This window comes from Aspergillus bombycis (genome assembly GCF_001792695.1).
Source record: "Aspergillus bombycis strain NRRL26010 chromosome Unknown contig00065, whole genome shotgun sequence".
Lineage (NCBI taxonomy): Eukaryota > Fungi > Ascomycota > Eurotiomycetes > Eurotiales > Aspergillaceae > Aspergillus > Aspergillus bombycis.
The window spans coordinates 25,104-40,839 of NW_019170067.1; the positions used below are offsets into that span (position 1 = coordinate 25,104).

The 15,736-nt window shown below is 49.2% G+C and overlaps 6 protein-coding genes across 6 annotated transcripts; 3 read left to right on the forward strand and 3 right to left on the reverse strand.

Moving 5' to 3' along the window:
* Window positions 1–733: 733 nt before the first annotated feature.
* On the reverse strand, window positions 734–1,419 carry ABOM_006851 (cornichon family protein; the record flags this gene model as incomplete). Its single annotated transcript, XM_022533980.1, has 4 exons — window positions 734–826; window positions 886–952; window positions 1,044–1,199; window positions 1,319–1,419. 4 exons carry the CDS (start codon window positions 1,417–1,419, stop codon window positions 734–736), a joined length of 417 nt encoding a protein of 138 aa, XP_022387487.1.
* Window positions 1,420–2,536: 1,117 nt separating this feature from the next.
* Window positions 2,537–5,948, reverse strand: ABOM_006852 (putative ATP-dependent permease ADP1; the record flags this gene model as incomplete). Its single annotated transcript, XM_022533981.1, has 3 exons — window positions 2,537–2,773; window positions 2,844–4,259; window positions 4,320–5,948. The coding sequence occupies 3 exons, from the start codon at window positions 5,946–5,948 to the stop codon at window positions 2,537–2,539; spliced, it is 3,282 nt and encodes a 1,093-aa protein (XP_022387485.1).
* A 673-nt stretch (window positions 5,949–6,621) lies between these two features.
* ABOM_006853 (putative aspartate aminotransferase) lies at window positions 6,622–7,893 on the forward strand (the record flags this gene model as incomplete). Its single annotated transcript, XM_022533982.1, has 2 exons — window positions 6,622–7,097; window positions 7,170–7,893. 2 exons carry the CDS (start codon window positions 6,622–6,624, stop codon window positions 7,891–7,893), a joined length of 1,200 nt encoding a protein of 399 aa, XP_022387447.1.
* A 498-nt stretch (window positions 7,894–8,391) lies between these two features.
* Window positions 8,392–10,515, forward strand: ABOM_006854 (putative long-chain fatty acid transporter; the record flags this gene model as incomplete). The annotated part of the gene is made up of 4 exons (XM_022533983.1): window positions 8,392–8,410; window positions 8,502–9,286; window positions 9,356–9,761; window positions 9,818–10,515. 4 exons carry the CDS (start codon window positions 8,392–8,394, stop codon window positions 10,513–10,515), a joined length of 1,908 nt encoding a protein of 635 aa, XP_022387483.1.
* A 216-nt stretch (window positions 10,516–10,731) lies between these two features.
* On the reverse strand, window positions 10,732–12,501 carry ABOM_006855 (purine-cytosine permease family protein; the record flags this gene model as incomplete). The annotated part of the gene is made up of 4 exons (XM_022533984.1): window positions 10,732–10,869; window positions 10,962–11,727; window positions 11,808–12,031; window positions 12,085–12,501. The coding sequence occupies 4 exons, from the start codon at window positions 12,499–12,501 to the stop codon at window positions 10,732–10,734; spliced, it is 1,545 nt and encodes a 514-aa protein (XP_022387484.1).
* Window positions 12,502–14,417: 1,916 nt separating this feature from the next.
* Window positions 14,418–15,581, forward strand: ABOM_006856 (hydroxyacyl-thioester dehydratase HTD2; the record flags this gene model as incomplete). The annotated part of the gene is made up of 2 exons (XM_022533985.1): window positions 14,418–15,031; window positions 15,098–15,581. The coding sequence occupies 2 exons, from the start codon at window positions 14,418–14,420 to the stop codon at window positions 15,579–15,581; spliced, it is 1,098 nt and encodes a 365-aa protein (XP_022387481.1).
* Window positions 15,582–15,736: the final 155 nt, after the last annotated feature.

Sequence of the window (15,736 nt, forward strand, 5' to 3'; positions counted from 1 at the left end):
ATGCACAGCTATTTGAGTTTCTGCAACAGCGAACGTGGGATTGGGAAACTCTCAGTTATGCTGGGAAGGTTAGAGACAAGAAGGGCAAAAGCGCGGCGGTAGTTGGATCATCTAGGTTTCAAAGGCGGCGAGTCTAATTTTTCGGGCGGCGAGAGTGTCCCGCTGCGAACACTGCCGTTTCTACACCACCAGCGCTCTCTCCAGACACACTGCCCATACCACGATCTTTGGGTAAGGGTAGGCATGCGGAGATGGATTTATATTACAATGGCACAGCAAGGGTATCGTACGCTCTTCATTGGCACACTGCTTGAGTGGTGGTATATACAGCACATCAGACATCAAGAAGGAATACAGTCGCAACGTAAAATCAATACACGCAAAATATGTCAATTAAACTGCATCGCAGCGATGCAGTTCTTCAATTCACCATCCCAGTCTAAGTCGTTATACCAAAAGATTGATCATCACCCCAACCCGTCGTCAGATTCCTTGTCATAGGCATATCCTACATTTCGTCCATCTTCCGTTGCATGCTCCGGCATACCGGCGGAGCGTCGAGATCGATAAACTGGGCAGGCCCAGTTTGGCGACATGAGCGTGTCCAGGTACCGCGCCGGAGAGAATTATCATGCTCGATCCAGCCTTACTTATCGCAAGACAAAACAGCGCATCACGCGATACTTCGGCCAACATGGCCACCGCGCATCGCAAGCTCCATCGTGCCACGAACTCAATGAGATTCGTCGCGGATCAAGGCAACGATCATGCTGTACAAGTAGAAGAAAAACATCAAAAGGTGGAAACCCAGTTTGATGAAAGATTCCTGATAGTCCGTCAGCTGGCATTCCGAGTGAGTGATGACGTAAATCCCGAGAAACTGACCTTCTTGTGTACGTTGAGCTTGCGGAAGATCTCGGTCGCATCCAACAGGTGCGCATTATCGTAAATCCTGAATAGTACAATGTCCGGTTAGTATCGCCATTGAGGCATAGCTCCTTTATTATTATTCATTTTATGGAAATAAGAAGCTGAGGACGTACTTCTTGGCATTGAACGCCAACAGAGGCAGGTTCAACAAGATCGCAAGCCAATAGCCATTGATTACAAACAAGAAAGTAAGGAAGGCATGGACGGCAGCTTCGGGGATGATGTAGGCGTTGAGACGGTTGCAGAGGTCAATAGGGTTGATGTAGTCACTGCGGGAAAGCAAGGCGGGTTAGCTCCGTCATTTCGTCGCAATCGCTTAGTGGTTTATTAGAGGTTGGAGCTCCTCCAACCTTAATGCCCGCAAGCAAAGGAGGGGATAGCAACGTACCATTCCAGATCGCTATACATAATCGTGAAGAACACCTGCAGAAACAGGTTGACGGCGTTGATCAACACCGCCAACAGGTAGAGCCACGCTTCGCCGGACATGTTGGGCAGACTCGAGAGGGTTGCACTTGGGGGGGGGGTGTCTTAGAAGCTGGAGAGAAGGGAAAAGAGAGAGAAAAGGACGAAGGTAGATATAGCCGCTCTCGGGGGGTCGGAGAGGAGGATCGGCTACTCAGAGGGAGTAAATTTAAGGGGAAGACACCCGGTAGCAGAAGACGTGAGGATATATTGGAGAAGTGGAAAGTCGACGCTGGAGAAGGCGATTGGATTGGATTGGATTTCGGACTCGGTGTGGGCGGTGAGAGAGTCTGGAGAAACCAATACAACACTAGTCTCGTACGGTAACACCAAGCATAAGAGACGACATCTATGGTGTACTACGTATCGATCATAGTATTACGGAGTACATGTCCATACTGTCATACATACACCTATACGGTACAGAATAGGTACTGTAAGGATACTACTAGTAGTAGTAGAGAGGAGGTATAGAAATTGGACCATTACCGATAAGACCGGTATTAATAATGGAATGCGATATCGCTGTGGGATGCCTCAGTTTACGGTTTGCTACTTACCAGAAGCGGAGTCTCCCCCCCGTCAACACTGACTTCAAAATGGGCAACTTGCCAACTACATGCAACAAGCAGTAGCCGGATGATTTGCTCTGATTATATATATATTATACATGCCCCAATCGACACAATATAAATATATATATTAATAGGATCATGTTAACAAAACTGCCCCTCATATGAAAAGCCCGCACGATGACGTGGGGGAGACACGTGCTTCCATCCGCATCTGGCGTCTTCTACTCATACCCGTGGACTGATTGAGGTCGCCGTGATAGTAGTAATTCTCATTCCTCATATAGGCATATATACACTTCCGGTGAGTCGTCTATACCCCTCAGCGGGCATTAAGACAGGGGTTAGATGAACATGATATAAATGGTGAGCATAAAAAAGAAAAACAAATCAACCCAATAAAAAGAGCGCGAAGAGAAAAAGAAAAGAAAAGGTTATGAGAGCATGATACAAATATCTGGCCACCAATCAATACCAGACAGTAACGGCCGGGAATAACGCCAGTCTCGCCGAACGTAGATTAGACGAGGCGTAAGAGGCGAGCATGGAGTGATGCATTCATTACGGGACTACCGCTTCTCAATGAGGAAAACATGCATTGCTCCGTAGGCAATCACGATGAACGCCCCAGAGATTATACCCAGTCCAATAACATCCTTCCAAAACGCCAAGGTATCGAACCCGAAAGCGCTCAGTATGGAGGCCCCTGGAACCTCAATATCCAGCCCATACTTATGGTCGATCAAAGTGAGGAACGTCACTTCGTTGACAATCAAGGCCTCAAAGCCGTAGTGGAAGATGGACAGCTAGGATTTGGTCAGCTTTTGCATCCTCCCTCCAGGAAGTTCAAGGATGTATAGGATAAACTAAACTTACTGTTTGCAGCCACAAAGCGGACTTGGGAATTGCATCGTGGTTGAGTAACAGACCAGCAAATAGCAGACTGAACAGCATCACCAAACTGCCAATCAAATTGGCCACTCCTCCATCGCGGAAGACGATCCCGATGAAAAGACAAATGTTGGCAGCTGCGAGGTTGAAGAGGACAAGTACTAAGATAAACCGGAGAAACTCTGGCCATGCGGGAATCAGTCCAGTCATGGGATACACGATCACCCCCATTATCACAGGGGGCAGGAGTCGCAGAGGCACAATATCGAAAACTACTTTAGCCGCAAAGTACGTAACAGGGTGGTAGTAGCCATTTGCCCGTTCACGGACAAACAGGAGTCGTTCTGCCGAGAACACCGTGAGACTAGTGAGTGTACTGAATCCGAACAAGGCGAGAACGAAAAAGAAAAGACCCAGACGATTTTGGAACCCCTTGATGTCGTCCGTCAATCCATAGAACAGGTATCCGCACAGCACGGCAAGCAGAATAGAGATGGCATAATGAGTAAGCATTAACATCGGATTCCGGTACAGGTTCCGCCAAGTCCGCTGAGACAGGATGAGAAACTGCCGGAACAGGCCGATCCTAGCATAGCTCTTAGGTGTACTCGAAGAAGCCCCTGAGAGGATGTCTGAGTTTGCCGAACCATTCGCGGTATGAGCATGTTGAACGGCTGCTACGATTTCGTCATTTACGGAACGAGCAACGTCTGAGCTGGAATAGTTCGCAACCAAGATATCGAGATCGGTCTGACCAGGTGCAATTGGAGGTAACTCATCAGGGTCATCAAGGATCTGTGGCGGAACATTGCCCGGCTGACGAGAAAGGCGTAACCATTGCTGAGGGTTCTCCGTCACATCACCTACATCTTCCTCATCTGTTTTTGGGGTGGCGGGACGTTCAAGATCTTTCTTCCGAGAATAGAGTTGCTTATCTTGGCGTTGCTTGAGAGAGACCCGACGGCCATTCTTTGGCCTTCGATTTGCCTCCAGTGTGCTACTAGAATTGTCCTCGATACTTGCGTTTGATGCACTAGCAACTGACTTGACAGCCCGCAAGCTGCTTGATGCCGTTTTGGGTGGGTCTGAGCGCACGTCTAACAACGGGGATACGACCTCGTCAGTATGGGACCGGGTAACGCTAGCATGCATCGTGAGATCCACGAGGTAATCAGCAATATTAAACCCAGGAGGGCAAGAATATCCCGAATTGTCGAAGTACTGCTGGCATGTTGAAAAAGGGCCCGAGTATACAGTCTTCCCATATGCCAGGAGAACAAGTCGGTCGAACAGAGCAACAATGTTGGACCGTGGTTGATGAATAGTGAAGATGACAGTCCGATTGTAAGTCTTCGCTAGAGTCACCAGGCATTCAACTACATTGAATGCATTGAAAGCGTCCTATTTAAACATGTTAGCCATTACTGGGTATTACGTTATTCGGAATAATTTTAGTCTTACCAGTCCGCTAGTGGGCTCATCCAGGAAGAGAATGCTAGGGCTAGTGACCAGTTCGCAGGCGATCCCCACTCGACGCTTCTCGCCGCCAGAGATACCACGGCCTTTTCCTTCTTCTGAGCCAATTAACTGGTCCCTGATATGATGGATACCAAGCTGCTTCTCAACCTCAAACACTCGCTGCTCTTTGGCTGCTCGGCTCATGTCCCGGGGAAGCCGCAGTAGTGCGCTCGTTAGGATCGTTTCATGTACAGTCAGGGTGGGGAGCATGGTGTCTTCCTGATCGACGAATCCTATCATGCCCCTGAAATCGTGGTCATTGACCTTTTCTCCGTTGATATAGAAGTCACCGCGGACTGCGCCCCGCTTGTTTTTTCGAGCAAGAATATCAAGGAATGTCGTTTTCCCCGCACCTGAAGCCCCCATGATCGCTGTAATTTGGCCCGGCTGTGAGACACCCTGAATACCAGAAAGAATCTCCTTCCCGTTCAAGAAATAAGACACATTATCCCAATACAGTGCTGCTGGCTTGTGGTCCGTCAAGAGTTTGGTGGCCTCGTCGTCCGAATCATCGGAGAGAGGTAACTGAATACGTCCCCGATACGATCTGCGCGATAAATACCACACAGTCAAGATCACCGCCACAACAAAGAGTGCACAACCAGCGATAACTCCAGCGATGAGGGGTGTATTGATTTGTTTCACGGGACGCGTGTATCCAGGTACATCTGTTTTGTACAAGCACTCTCCAGACTGACAGTTCAGGAAGATACTTTCGTCTCCGAAAACGCTCTTGATCAAGTCATCCATGGCAGGTTCCTGGAACTTGCTGCCGTCATTCGCACTACCACCGATGGTAGACACCGACGTGAAGGAGGCAGGACCTTGGATGGACTGGTCGAGAAAATCTCCGATGTCAATCGAGCCCTCTTCTCCACAGAGCATGCGGCCTGGAATGCACTTGCACCTGATATTTTCGCATTTGTATTGAGTTCTGTTCCGATCGTGGGTGGTTTCTAGGTCCCATTTGCAGGTATCTAGACCGCAATAAAACGATTCCACCTGGTCCACCCAGAATTGGAAATTACAGGTGTTGTCCTCCGCCTTACAGGAAAACGTCACTTGGGGCTTCTTCTCCTTGAGTTGATCGAGGATTTTGCGGTTGGTCACATCGCACATCTGAAAATTTTCCTTGACCGTGACACCTTGGCTATAACAGACACCCCCTTGGCCTTCAGGCATCATGGCATTGCAAACGTCATCACTCTGACAGACATTGCAGTTTATTCCGCCCCAGCCATCTTTGCAGTTGCAGTACTTATCTGTCCGCGGGGTCCTCTCATTGCCATCGGCCAACGACCCGCAAGTCGGCTTCGAGCAGTCCTCACCAGCAAACCCCGGCGGACATACGCACTTGCCGGACAGATTATCGCAGGAAGCAAATTGAGCACATTGAAATGCATCTAATTGGCAGTTGAAACATGGCGGGCAATCGTCTGGGCGCTTATCGAAAGCATTGAAAAGCGGAGATATCACACGGGTGTCGGAATAGTTGCTCTGTGCTACAGCTGCAGACACCGAAAACGAGAGCAGGGTGGCTAGGTAGAGCTGCGCTGGTAATTTCGATCGCATTGTGATCGGTGTGTGTGAAGATCGGACAGTAGTCGCCTCACTTACTCGCAATCTGGGTCTCGGACCAAGCGGAGTGACCAGTGCGGAGTAACTAGTAAATGACAGAGGGGATTAGCAGGTAAGATGACATTGATTAATACTGTTGGTCGACGTTCGTGGGCGCTATCTATAGAAAGCAAGAGAGATGCAGAAACTTCCCGCAAAAGACAAGGCTGAAGAGAAGCAAAAGCAAGGCAGAAAAGGAGTGGTGGTGAGATGCAGGGAGAGATGCAGTTGAGAGGTTGAGACGGTAGCGCAAGTCACCGATGACGCGGGCGGAGGACCTGCATGGGCATGCCGACCTGGTGCCTGACAGCCTGGGGCATTCACGGACTGATTTAACTGCAAAAAATGGGGGCTTCGGTGCTAAATCCGGGGTGCTGGGCACGTGATCTGTAGTGAATTCGATCACAATTCTATTTAAGGAGCCAAAAAAACAAAACAAAACAAAACAAAAAGTAAAAGACCAGGGACAGGCCGAATATCAGACATTTAGATCTTCTGTGAGGTTTTCTGTAAAGTCTTATCACTGTCATCATCGTTATCATGGTCCAAGTAAAGGAATTTGCCGTGGAGCAGGCATGTACATCACATCCTCCCTCCCCTCACAACCCCGCATGAACTCACGTTCTTTATGCTAACATCATGGAAGTGGATGGATAAATATGAACACCATGCCAAGTACAACATAGCAGAGACATGTTGTGCCTCTATTTCAGTGAAGGATCTACAAGATCTGTCCGAGGACAAATCTCTGAGTCCATTGGATCTCTCTACAAAACTCACATATGGTGCTATTCGAGGTTCTGAACGGCTTCGAGAGACCTTGGCCAATCTCTACTCGGTCAAAACGCCAACCCCATTACCTTCCGATAACGTCTTAATTACGCCGGGCGCTATTCAGGCCAACTTCCTTTTGCTTTATTCATTGGTTGGGCCGGGAGACCATGTCATCTGTCATTACCCCACATATCAGCAGCTTTACTCGGTCCCAGCATCGCTTGGAGCCGAGGTGAGCCTGTGGAAATCGAAGGAGAACGATGGGTGGAAATTGGATCTTAACGAATTAAAAGAGATGATTCGTCCCAACACTAAGCTGATTATCCTTAAGTATAGTATTCCATTTGACCTCTTCACACTGTTATACCGCCAAATATGACTGACCCAAGGTGTTGGTAACAGTAATCCGCAGAACCCTACTGGGGCTGTCATTCCTCAGGCTACGCTGGAAGAGATCGTAGAAATTGCGCGCAGCTCGTCAATCTTTGTTCATGCTGATGAAGTCTATCGGCCTATCTTCCATTCTATTACTCCTATGGAACCTGACTTTCCATCATCGCTCCTTTCTCTAGGATACGAACGCACAATTGTGACTGGTTCAATGTCCAAAGCGTATAGCTTAGCAGGCATTCGTGTGGGGTGGATTGCCTCTCGTGATCGGTCTGTTATTGAGACATGCGCTTCTGCGCGGCACTATACTACCATCTCGGTGGGCCAATTGGACGATGCCATTGCGAGCTATGCCCTGGATGCAAGCTGCATCCACAATCTCTTGAAGCGGAATATCCAATTGGCGAAAACGAATCTGGCGATCCTTGAAAATTTCATTGAATCTCATCGGTGGGCCTGTGAGTGGGTCAAACCACGCGCAGGCACGACAGCATTCGTGCGATTCAGTAAAATGGGGAAACCCATTGATGATGTCGCCTTTTGTGAAATGCTTCTGGAGCGGACTGGCATCATGTTTGTCCCAGGAAGTCAGTGTTTCGGGGAGGGAGAAGACTTCAAGGGCTACGTCCGGATCGGAGTGGTCCAAGAAACCCACGTGTTGGAGGAGGGGTTAGAAGTGTTAAGCTCTTTTATGGAGGACGGGTATGAAGAAGTCCCCGTAATCCGGAAGAAATAAATGTAATGATGTGAGTGGTATGGAAGCGCCTCGAGGTCCGAGCCTTCAGACTTATGGTTTTGTCTAAATCCGATAAGTATTAAATATATTTGATTCGTTTTCCCTTGGCAGATGAGCATGTGACATGCATGATCACATTCAAGGCAAACTAAATAAATATGAGAAACTCCAACTTCTTGTTCTTGTTATTTTTTACTTTAAACTCTACGAACCCAAGTGGAACAGACGAGAAAAAGTGGATCAGAAGATAAATTTAATCTTGGCCCCCCGTTTCCGAGAGAGCCGGACCCATACGAGCAAGCCGAGGCAACTCCAATCGCCCTCACTCCAACACCAAAACCCATTGACCATGGAGACGTCGTCCATTTAAACACAATTTCTGTACTCGTTGGACCTTCTACCCTTCTACCCTTCCTCTCGTTTCATAACCCCGACCATTTGAACTTCAACTCGCGTAAAGCGCGTGTCCCTAGCAGATCCCTTCTAGAACTCCCCAAGATGCCTATCCCTTTACCTGGTACGTTCCTTGAATTCCCACCCGGAGTGCCAAGGATGAACAAAGCACCTGTCATCGATGATGACCACTGACCATATACTGGGGATTTCAGATATGCCCCTTTCTATCGCTACGCCTGCTCTCGCCACCACACTCGCATACCTGAATGCGAAATACTCACTGTTCTATGATGTGACATTAATCGGGGGCTTGATCAAGTCCATTTTTAAGTCTCGCTTGGCAGAGCGTCGTGACCATCTAAACCTCTTCTATGTACTGGAACAGCATGCCCTGGCTCCGGCGACCAAGAACAACCAATTCATTGTCTACAAGGGCCGTGCCTGGACCTTTCATGAAACCTACGTCATGGCGTTGCGGTATGGCGCCTGGCTGAAGAAAGTTCACGGAATCAAGCCTAAGGAAATCGTAGCGATGGATTTTATGAATTCTTCAACCTTTGCATTCCTCCTTCTAGGACTCTGGAGTATCGGTGCCGTGCCCGCATTCATCAACTATAACTTGTCAGGGAAACCCCTGACACACTGCGTCAGAACATCAACCGCTAGATTATTGGTGGTTGACGAGGAAATCCGCCAGCAATTTACGCCTGAGCAGATGGAGATGCTGGGCTCACCGGAGTTCCGTGAAGGTGGTGGGTCGGTCGATGTGGTCTTTTTCACACCCGAAGTGGAATCCCAAATCATGCAGATGGAGGCCACGCGCGAAGATGACAGCGTCCGAAATGGCCCTGTCCTCCGTGATTTGGCTTTGCTTATATACACAAGCGGTACTACCGGCCTCCCGAAACCCGCTATTGTCAGCTGGAGGAAGTGCTGGTCCGGCGGCATATTTGTCACCCATTGGTTGGGGTTGGCTAAGAACGATCGTTTCTTCACAGTATGCTTCACCCTAACTTGCAAAAGTTTTAACTGCCCTTTTTTCCGCAATAGACTGATATCAATATAGTGCATGCCGCTTTACCACTCATCCGCTTCGATCCTGGGGTTCGTAACTTGCTTGATGAGCGGATCAACCCTGATCATCGGTCGCAAGTTCTCCGCTAGAAACTTCTGGCGAGAAGCGCGAGAGAACCAAGCAACGATTGTACAGTACGTGGGTGAAACCCTGCGGTACTTGATGGCCGTTCCGCCTGAGATCGATGCTGTTACTGGAGAGGACTTGGACAAGAAACATAATGTGCGCGCAGTGTTCGGAAACGGCTTGCGACCTGATATCTGGGGCCGCTTCAAAGAGCGTTTCAACGTCACCACGGTTGCTGAGTTTTATTCGGCAACTGAAGGCACCAGCGGGTCCTGGAATCTCTCTTCTAACGACTTCACAGCAGGAGCAATCGGGCGAAACGGCTCGCTTAGTAGGCTAATTCTAGGAGGCGGCCTGACCGTTGTTCAGGTTGATCACGAATCACAGCAACCTGGCGGGACCCTAAGACGGGTTTCTGTAAGGCGGTGCCACGAGGCGAGCCCGGTGAGCTGCTGTATGCCATCAATGCGGCTGATCCTGTAGAGAATTTCCAGGGATATTTTAAGAACTCCAAGGCTACCGAAAGCAAGATTGTTCGTGACGTGCTGCGAAAGGGCGATGCGTACTTCCGCACTGGCGACATGGTGCGGTGGGACACTGAAGGCAGATGGTACTTCAACGACAGACTCGGCGATACCTTCCGGTGGAAGAGTGAAAATGTGTCCACAAGTGAAGTAGCCGAGGTATTAGGAGCACACCCAGATGTGCATGAAGCTAACGTCTATGGGGTTGCGCTGCCTAATCACGACGGACGTGCCGGCTGTGCCGCCATGATTCTGCAACAACAGCACCAGGCCACCGACCCATCGGTGCTTATTCCCCCCACCCAAGAGACACTGAGCAGTCTTGCAGCCCACGCCCTAAAGAATCTACCTCGCTTCGCAGTTCCACTTTTCCTCCGTCTCGCGCCAGAAATGCAGGGAACAGGAAACAACAAGCAGCAAAAGCATGTACTGCGGACCGAAGGCGTAGACCCGTCGCTAGTCAGTACTTCGGACAAGCTGTACTGGCTCCAAGGGGACAAGTACGTGCCTTTTGAGCAGAATGACTGGAGCCGATTGCAGGGTGGACAGGTGAAGCTGTAGTGGTTTCTCCTATGTTATGACGATCTATACAATATATATTCTTCGTTAGGCTTTTGGGTATATGTATGCAGTGAACTATCTGGCGTCGATACCCTGCCCATTCGCCGCATTAGATTGCCTCGGGTCTGAGCCGTACATGTATTTTGTGATATCATTAGCGTCCGAACAGTATTATTCCCAGTTCATGTTATACTATGCTATATGCTGCCAAAACTGTCACCGTCCTATAATATGTAACTCGACATGTCGAAAAGCTGGGTACACCACCGCAGTAAAGCCAAATGCAAGCCACATACCCAGATCACAATTCTGAGGCAAGGCTTTGGCAATCGGTCCGACAAAGTATGACTGGGACTGGAATGATACGTTAGTGACTGTATATACTCATATATGTTATAGTCTAGCATGGCAGTATAGGACTTGTTGCGTATGACAAAAGCACTTACCATTCCAAGGACGGCACCCAAAAGCCCGAATACAAAGCTGGCCCCGGCAGCAAGGCCCATCGGCAAACGATGTGGATTATCCCAAATCGTCCAGTCATAGTTGTGACCTCGGCGAAAAATCCACGCCTCTTCTAGACAAACTGCCAGCCATGCCACAATCCAGTAAGACATAAGCGGGAGAAAATTCTCCATGATCTCACGAAGATACTCGCGAGCGACAATTGCGCAGACGGTGTAGATTACGACTTCTAATGTAGTCAGGAGAGGCCGCGGGATGCGTGGGCCGTAGCTGCCCAGCATTTGGAGGTTGAGACCCGCTGAGTATGTGCATGGAATATTGTTGGAGACAGTGCCGAGGAGGAGGATGACGGCGCAAAAGCGGCCAAAGCCGTGCAGGTTGCTGAAGGACGCCGCGAGCAGACTCCCTGGGGAGGCAAGGGAGGCCTCGATCCAAGCTTGATTCGTGTCAATCCCTGTTGCTAGGCCAATGCCTAGGAGTGTTGTTAAAGCCATTGCCAGGCCCATGCCTGTGCTACCGGCAAGAAACATTCGCCATGATTTGGTTGCTGTTGGGAAGTAGACGAAGTAGTCCGCGCTCGAAGGGGCCCAGGTAACGGCTGAGGCGAAGCAAAGAGAGAAAAACGAAAGCCGATCAGAGGCGGTCGCTCTAGAGATATCTGGGGAAAGGAAAGGTGAGGTGATAAAGCTTGGCCCAGCAGAGCCGACCATGATGGCCAACGTTAGGATTTGAATGATCCAGGCGTATCTATGTCTGGATGTCAGTTGGAAGACTATAAATAAAGGCAGTGGAGGCCGGAACTATCTATGGATAGGGCGTTTGGTTACCTAGTATAGAACTGGAAAAGGTGCACACCAAGAGTGGCGATGAACCAAGTCAGAATTGATACTACAATTATGCCAACAGGAACAGCTGTACGGCCTCCAGACACTGTATAGATGACCTGGCCCCCGAGAATACAGTTCACCATTCCATATCCTAGCATGGTGAGGATATTGAGTAGACAGCAAGCCTTGCTGAGGTAGTATCCAAGGAAGTATCGAGTCACGACCTGAGTGCAAAATTAACTATAAAGCCCATGATCATCGTCTTGATATTTCTTACCAAGGTTCGATTCCCACTTTTGGGACCCCAGGTACTCATATACCCTACACACATACTTCCTAGTATAACCCCCAAAGTGGCACATATGGTGGCCTGGTTCCAATCAAGCCCATATAAAGATGGACCGTACAGTCCCACAATAATGTTGTTCCCAGTCAACGCAGAGCTTAGCCACAAAAGAAAGATGCGGGTGTAGGTATTGGGTGCCGGAGGCTGGCGCTCATCATCTGCTACGCGTTCAATTCCTCGAGCCTCCACTCCAGACACTTGAGCGAATACTCGACCAAATACCGCGATGCCTCTCTGAAATTTGGAACCCTTCAATTCTGCATCGGTAGATAGTAACTCCAGTGTATGGACATGTCCAGTCTCCTTGGCCTGTACATTTGGGTCGTAACCCTGTTCAGTGTCTGCCATTACAATTGCCACGAGTGTTGAATTGGGTAGCGGAAAGAAGATCAGGGAGCCGGAGGACAGAGTAAACAAAGAAACAAATGGCAGAAGAAGATGAGTCAAACTCAATGAGCGGTATTCTTACACTCCTGTGGTTATTGGGATCCTTGATTATTAGTCCATTGAATCCTACCCTTCCTCAGTGCCAGGGTCGATCAGCCGACGTCGTTACATATATACTCCTTCGCTACCCGGAAGGACTGTCGAGTGGCGTCCATGATGCAGCAGAGGCACCATGTAACTTCCAGAGTGAGCATCGTAAAATGTTGATGCCTAAACCTAGATATGTGACAATTGCCCAAGTAGCGATTGGCGAGGTAACAATAGGGGGCCCACCAAGCTTCTCTCATGAACATGGAATGGAGTCAGGTCCAGAATCTAAATCGATCCAGCTTCAGGAATGTTGCAGCTCTCCTTGCTTATTAGTAGCAGCTTGTGCAAGGACTTGCACATGAGCGGCGATGTCATCGTTCCTCTCAATATGATGCTACTGTTGCTTTCTATTGCTGCAGACCTGATGTAAGGGGTCAGTATGTTGGTGTTGCTGAGAGGCGTTCCTGTGCTGCAGTAGCGTTCAGTCGAAGAAACTCGAATAGCACAGATAAGACACATGGTGCCCCTTTTTATCAAGGGGCTGGCGACTTGCCGCTGGCCTAGACCGAGTTTGATCCGCCACATTGCAAGCCTTCTGATATGGTGGCGCCTCGACTAAGAGATACATCTTATCGAGTAAAAGGAGATCGAGAATGCTCCGTGTAAGCTATGCATTTTGATCAGCAGCCATGTGACACTTGCTTGTCACGTTGCAAGGTGGACCTGATGATCTTGTATGTGTATATATTTCTAATCCGTTATAGGTTTGATCCAGAGGCCTATGAAGATGTACATACGCTATGTTTCGACAATGCATGGGATTTTGCAGACAGATTGTTGGCTTTGGACTGTTCCTTGCAACATGTGCTAGGACATCTGATTGGCGTTTATTGACCACACATGGGCAGAGAGGGAAGGGGGTAAAACGTGAAGAAGATGAAGACCCTATACCCTCAGGATCCATGACATGCTGTCACTGTTGGTCACTAACTGGCAACGCTATCGATCACACCTTTCCAGTCTGACATACCTGAGCCCAACAAAATCTTCAACCTTACACTATGCCGCTCTATAAACCGGGTTATGCATAGTAAGGGGGAAGACAAACGGCTATGTTAGCATTTCAAGAGTAAGTGGGATTGCTCCACTATACGAAATGTAGCCAACAATTCCCAGATTGTTCCGATTGTTCGCTCCAGCTTTGACCATGTCGCCAGCTCGGATCGTGTCTTTGTGACCACCATCTATGCGTTTTCACCGAAAATGACCACGTTGAAGGGTCGCTAGAAAGGCTCAAGCATGGCGAAGCCTAGGTGTTTCTTAGTTTTGCAAGCACATTTCCCAGAAAGCTACTAGGTAGATATGCAAACTACCGGAAAGCAGCGAACCGCAAAGCAGAGGAGGAATTGTCATCAGATGAAGTTGGGTCTAAAGGTTTAGGTGGAGGAGACCGAGAGGTAGATCGGCTAAAACCGAAATCCCCCGAATGTGTCTGGTTCTCTCACCTTTGCAACTTCGAATTCGTGCCGGCGAAAGAAAAAGTCGCCGAGGCTTCGATGATTTTACTTTCCCATCCAGTGACAATTGCCGAAGATAGTTAGTACCTCGGAAACATCTCTGTTTAGGATTCCGAGACCGACCCATTACCCCGAGTTTCGGAAACCCCTCAACCAACTCTCGAGATGCTTCCCCCAAGTAACTCAATTGAGCTTTCAACCACCTTCTCAAACAGCCAGTAAATGTGAGATTGAGCAAAGTCAAGACTCTACCAGCCGTGTGAACTCATGATGTCACTCTCTTCCGCTGTACAGTGGGCCAGACATTCCAACCAGAACCTGTTTCGAGGGTGCTCTTCGCTCCGTCGCTTCTCAGTACATCATGGTCGATATTCAGTGGCCGATTTCTCCGCCTCATCCATTGCAGCATCATTCTTGTCGCGCTTTCAGTCCCTGGGGCCGCAAACTCGCTCACAATTTTGTGACGCCAATCAGCTACAGCTCTTGTCACTCACCTTGAACCGTCCATCTCTATACCCTGACACCCCATCGCTGAGCCATACCTCAACCTCATTGCCTGCTGGCACGCCCCTCCCGCCAGGTTATCATCTAGTTTACTTCACTCCCGCATTTCTGGAAAGTGAACTAGGTGCCGACGGTACCGACGTCTCCTACAATCCGGAGACTCCATTCACCCGGCGCATGTGGGCAGGTGGCGAGGTGCATTGGCCGCGTGCCGCAGATGGGAGCCCTAACCCATTGCGCGTGGGACAAGAGGTCCAGGAAACTACGAAAGTGCTCAGTGCCGAGCCCAAGATTGTACGTAAGACGGGAGAGGAGATGATCGTAGTGGGCGTAGAGAAGGAGTTTCGCAACGAACATGGCGTGGCGGTTATTGATCGCCGGTAAGTTTCCATCTTACGCTGTTACCAGTATGTCCCCATGGTCTTTAGAGGTTAATAGTCTACCAGGAACTGGGTCTTCCGTAAAGCACTAGCCGTGCCATCTGTATCATCTACAACAAGTGACCCGGCACCATTACCCTCGGCACCAGCCTCTTCGTCAACTGTCTCAACAACCAAGACTCACACCCGTACCTTGAGACAGACAGCCGTCACTCTGTTCCGGTTTTCGGCGTTGACCTTTAACCCTCACAAGATACACTATTCGACTCCATGGGCCCAGCAGATGGAGGGACATAGGGACATCGTCGTCCATGGCCCGCTTAATTTGATCTCGATCTTGGATCTCTGGAGAGATACACGACCAAACAAGGACGACCCTGCTTCGATGCTCCCGGAGAGCATTACGTACCGGGCGACGAGTCCGTTATACGCAGAGGACGAGTACCAGATTGTGCTCGATGAGGAAGAGGGATCTGGTGTAGGAACAGTGCAAATTATTGCTCCTGGCGGAAAGGTTGCGATGAAGGCCGAGGTCAGGTCGGCTGAATGAAATCTTCTGGCCTTTCTTTCTGTTATGGTTCTCGATGATTCTTATCTAAACATCGTACGGGTGGAGGAGAAGTGACAGACTCCTACTTCTGAACTACGGGTATACGAGTAAATTTAGAGCCATTTAAGGGACTCCCGATATGTAGTGGTTCAGGA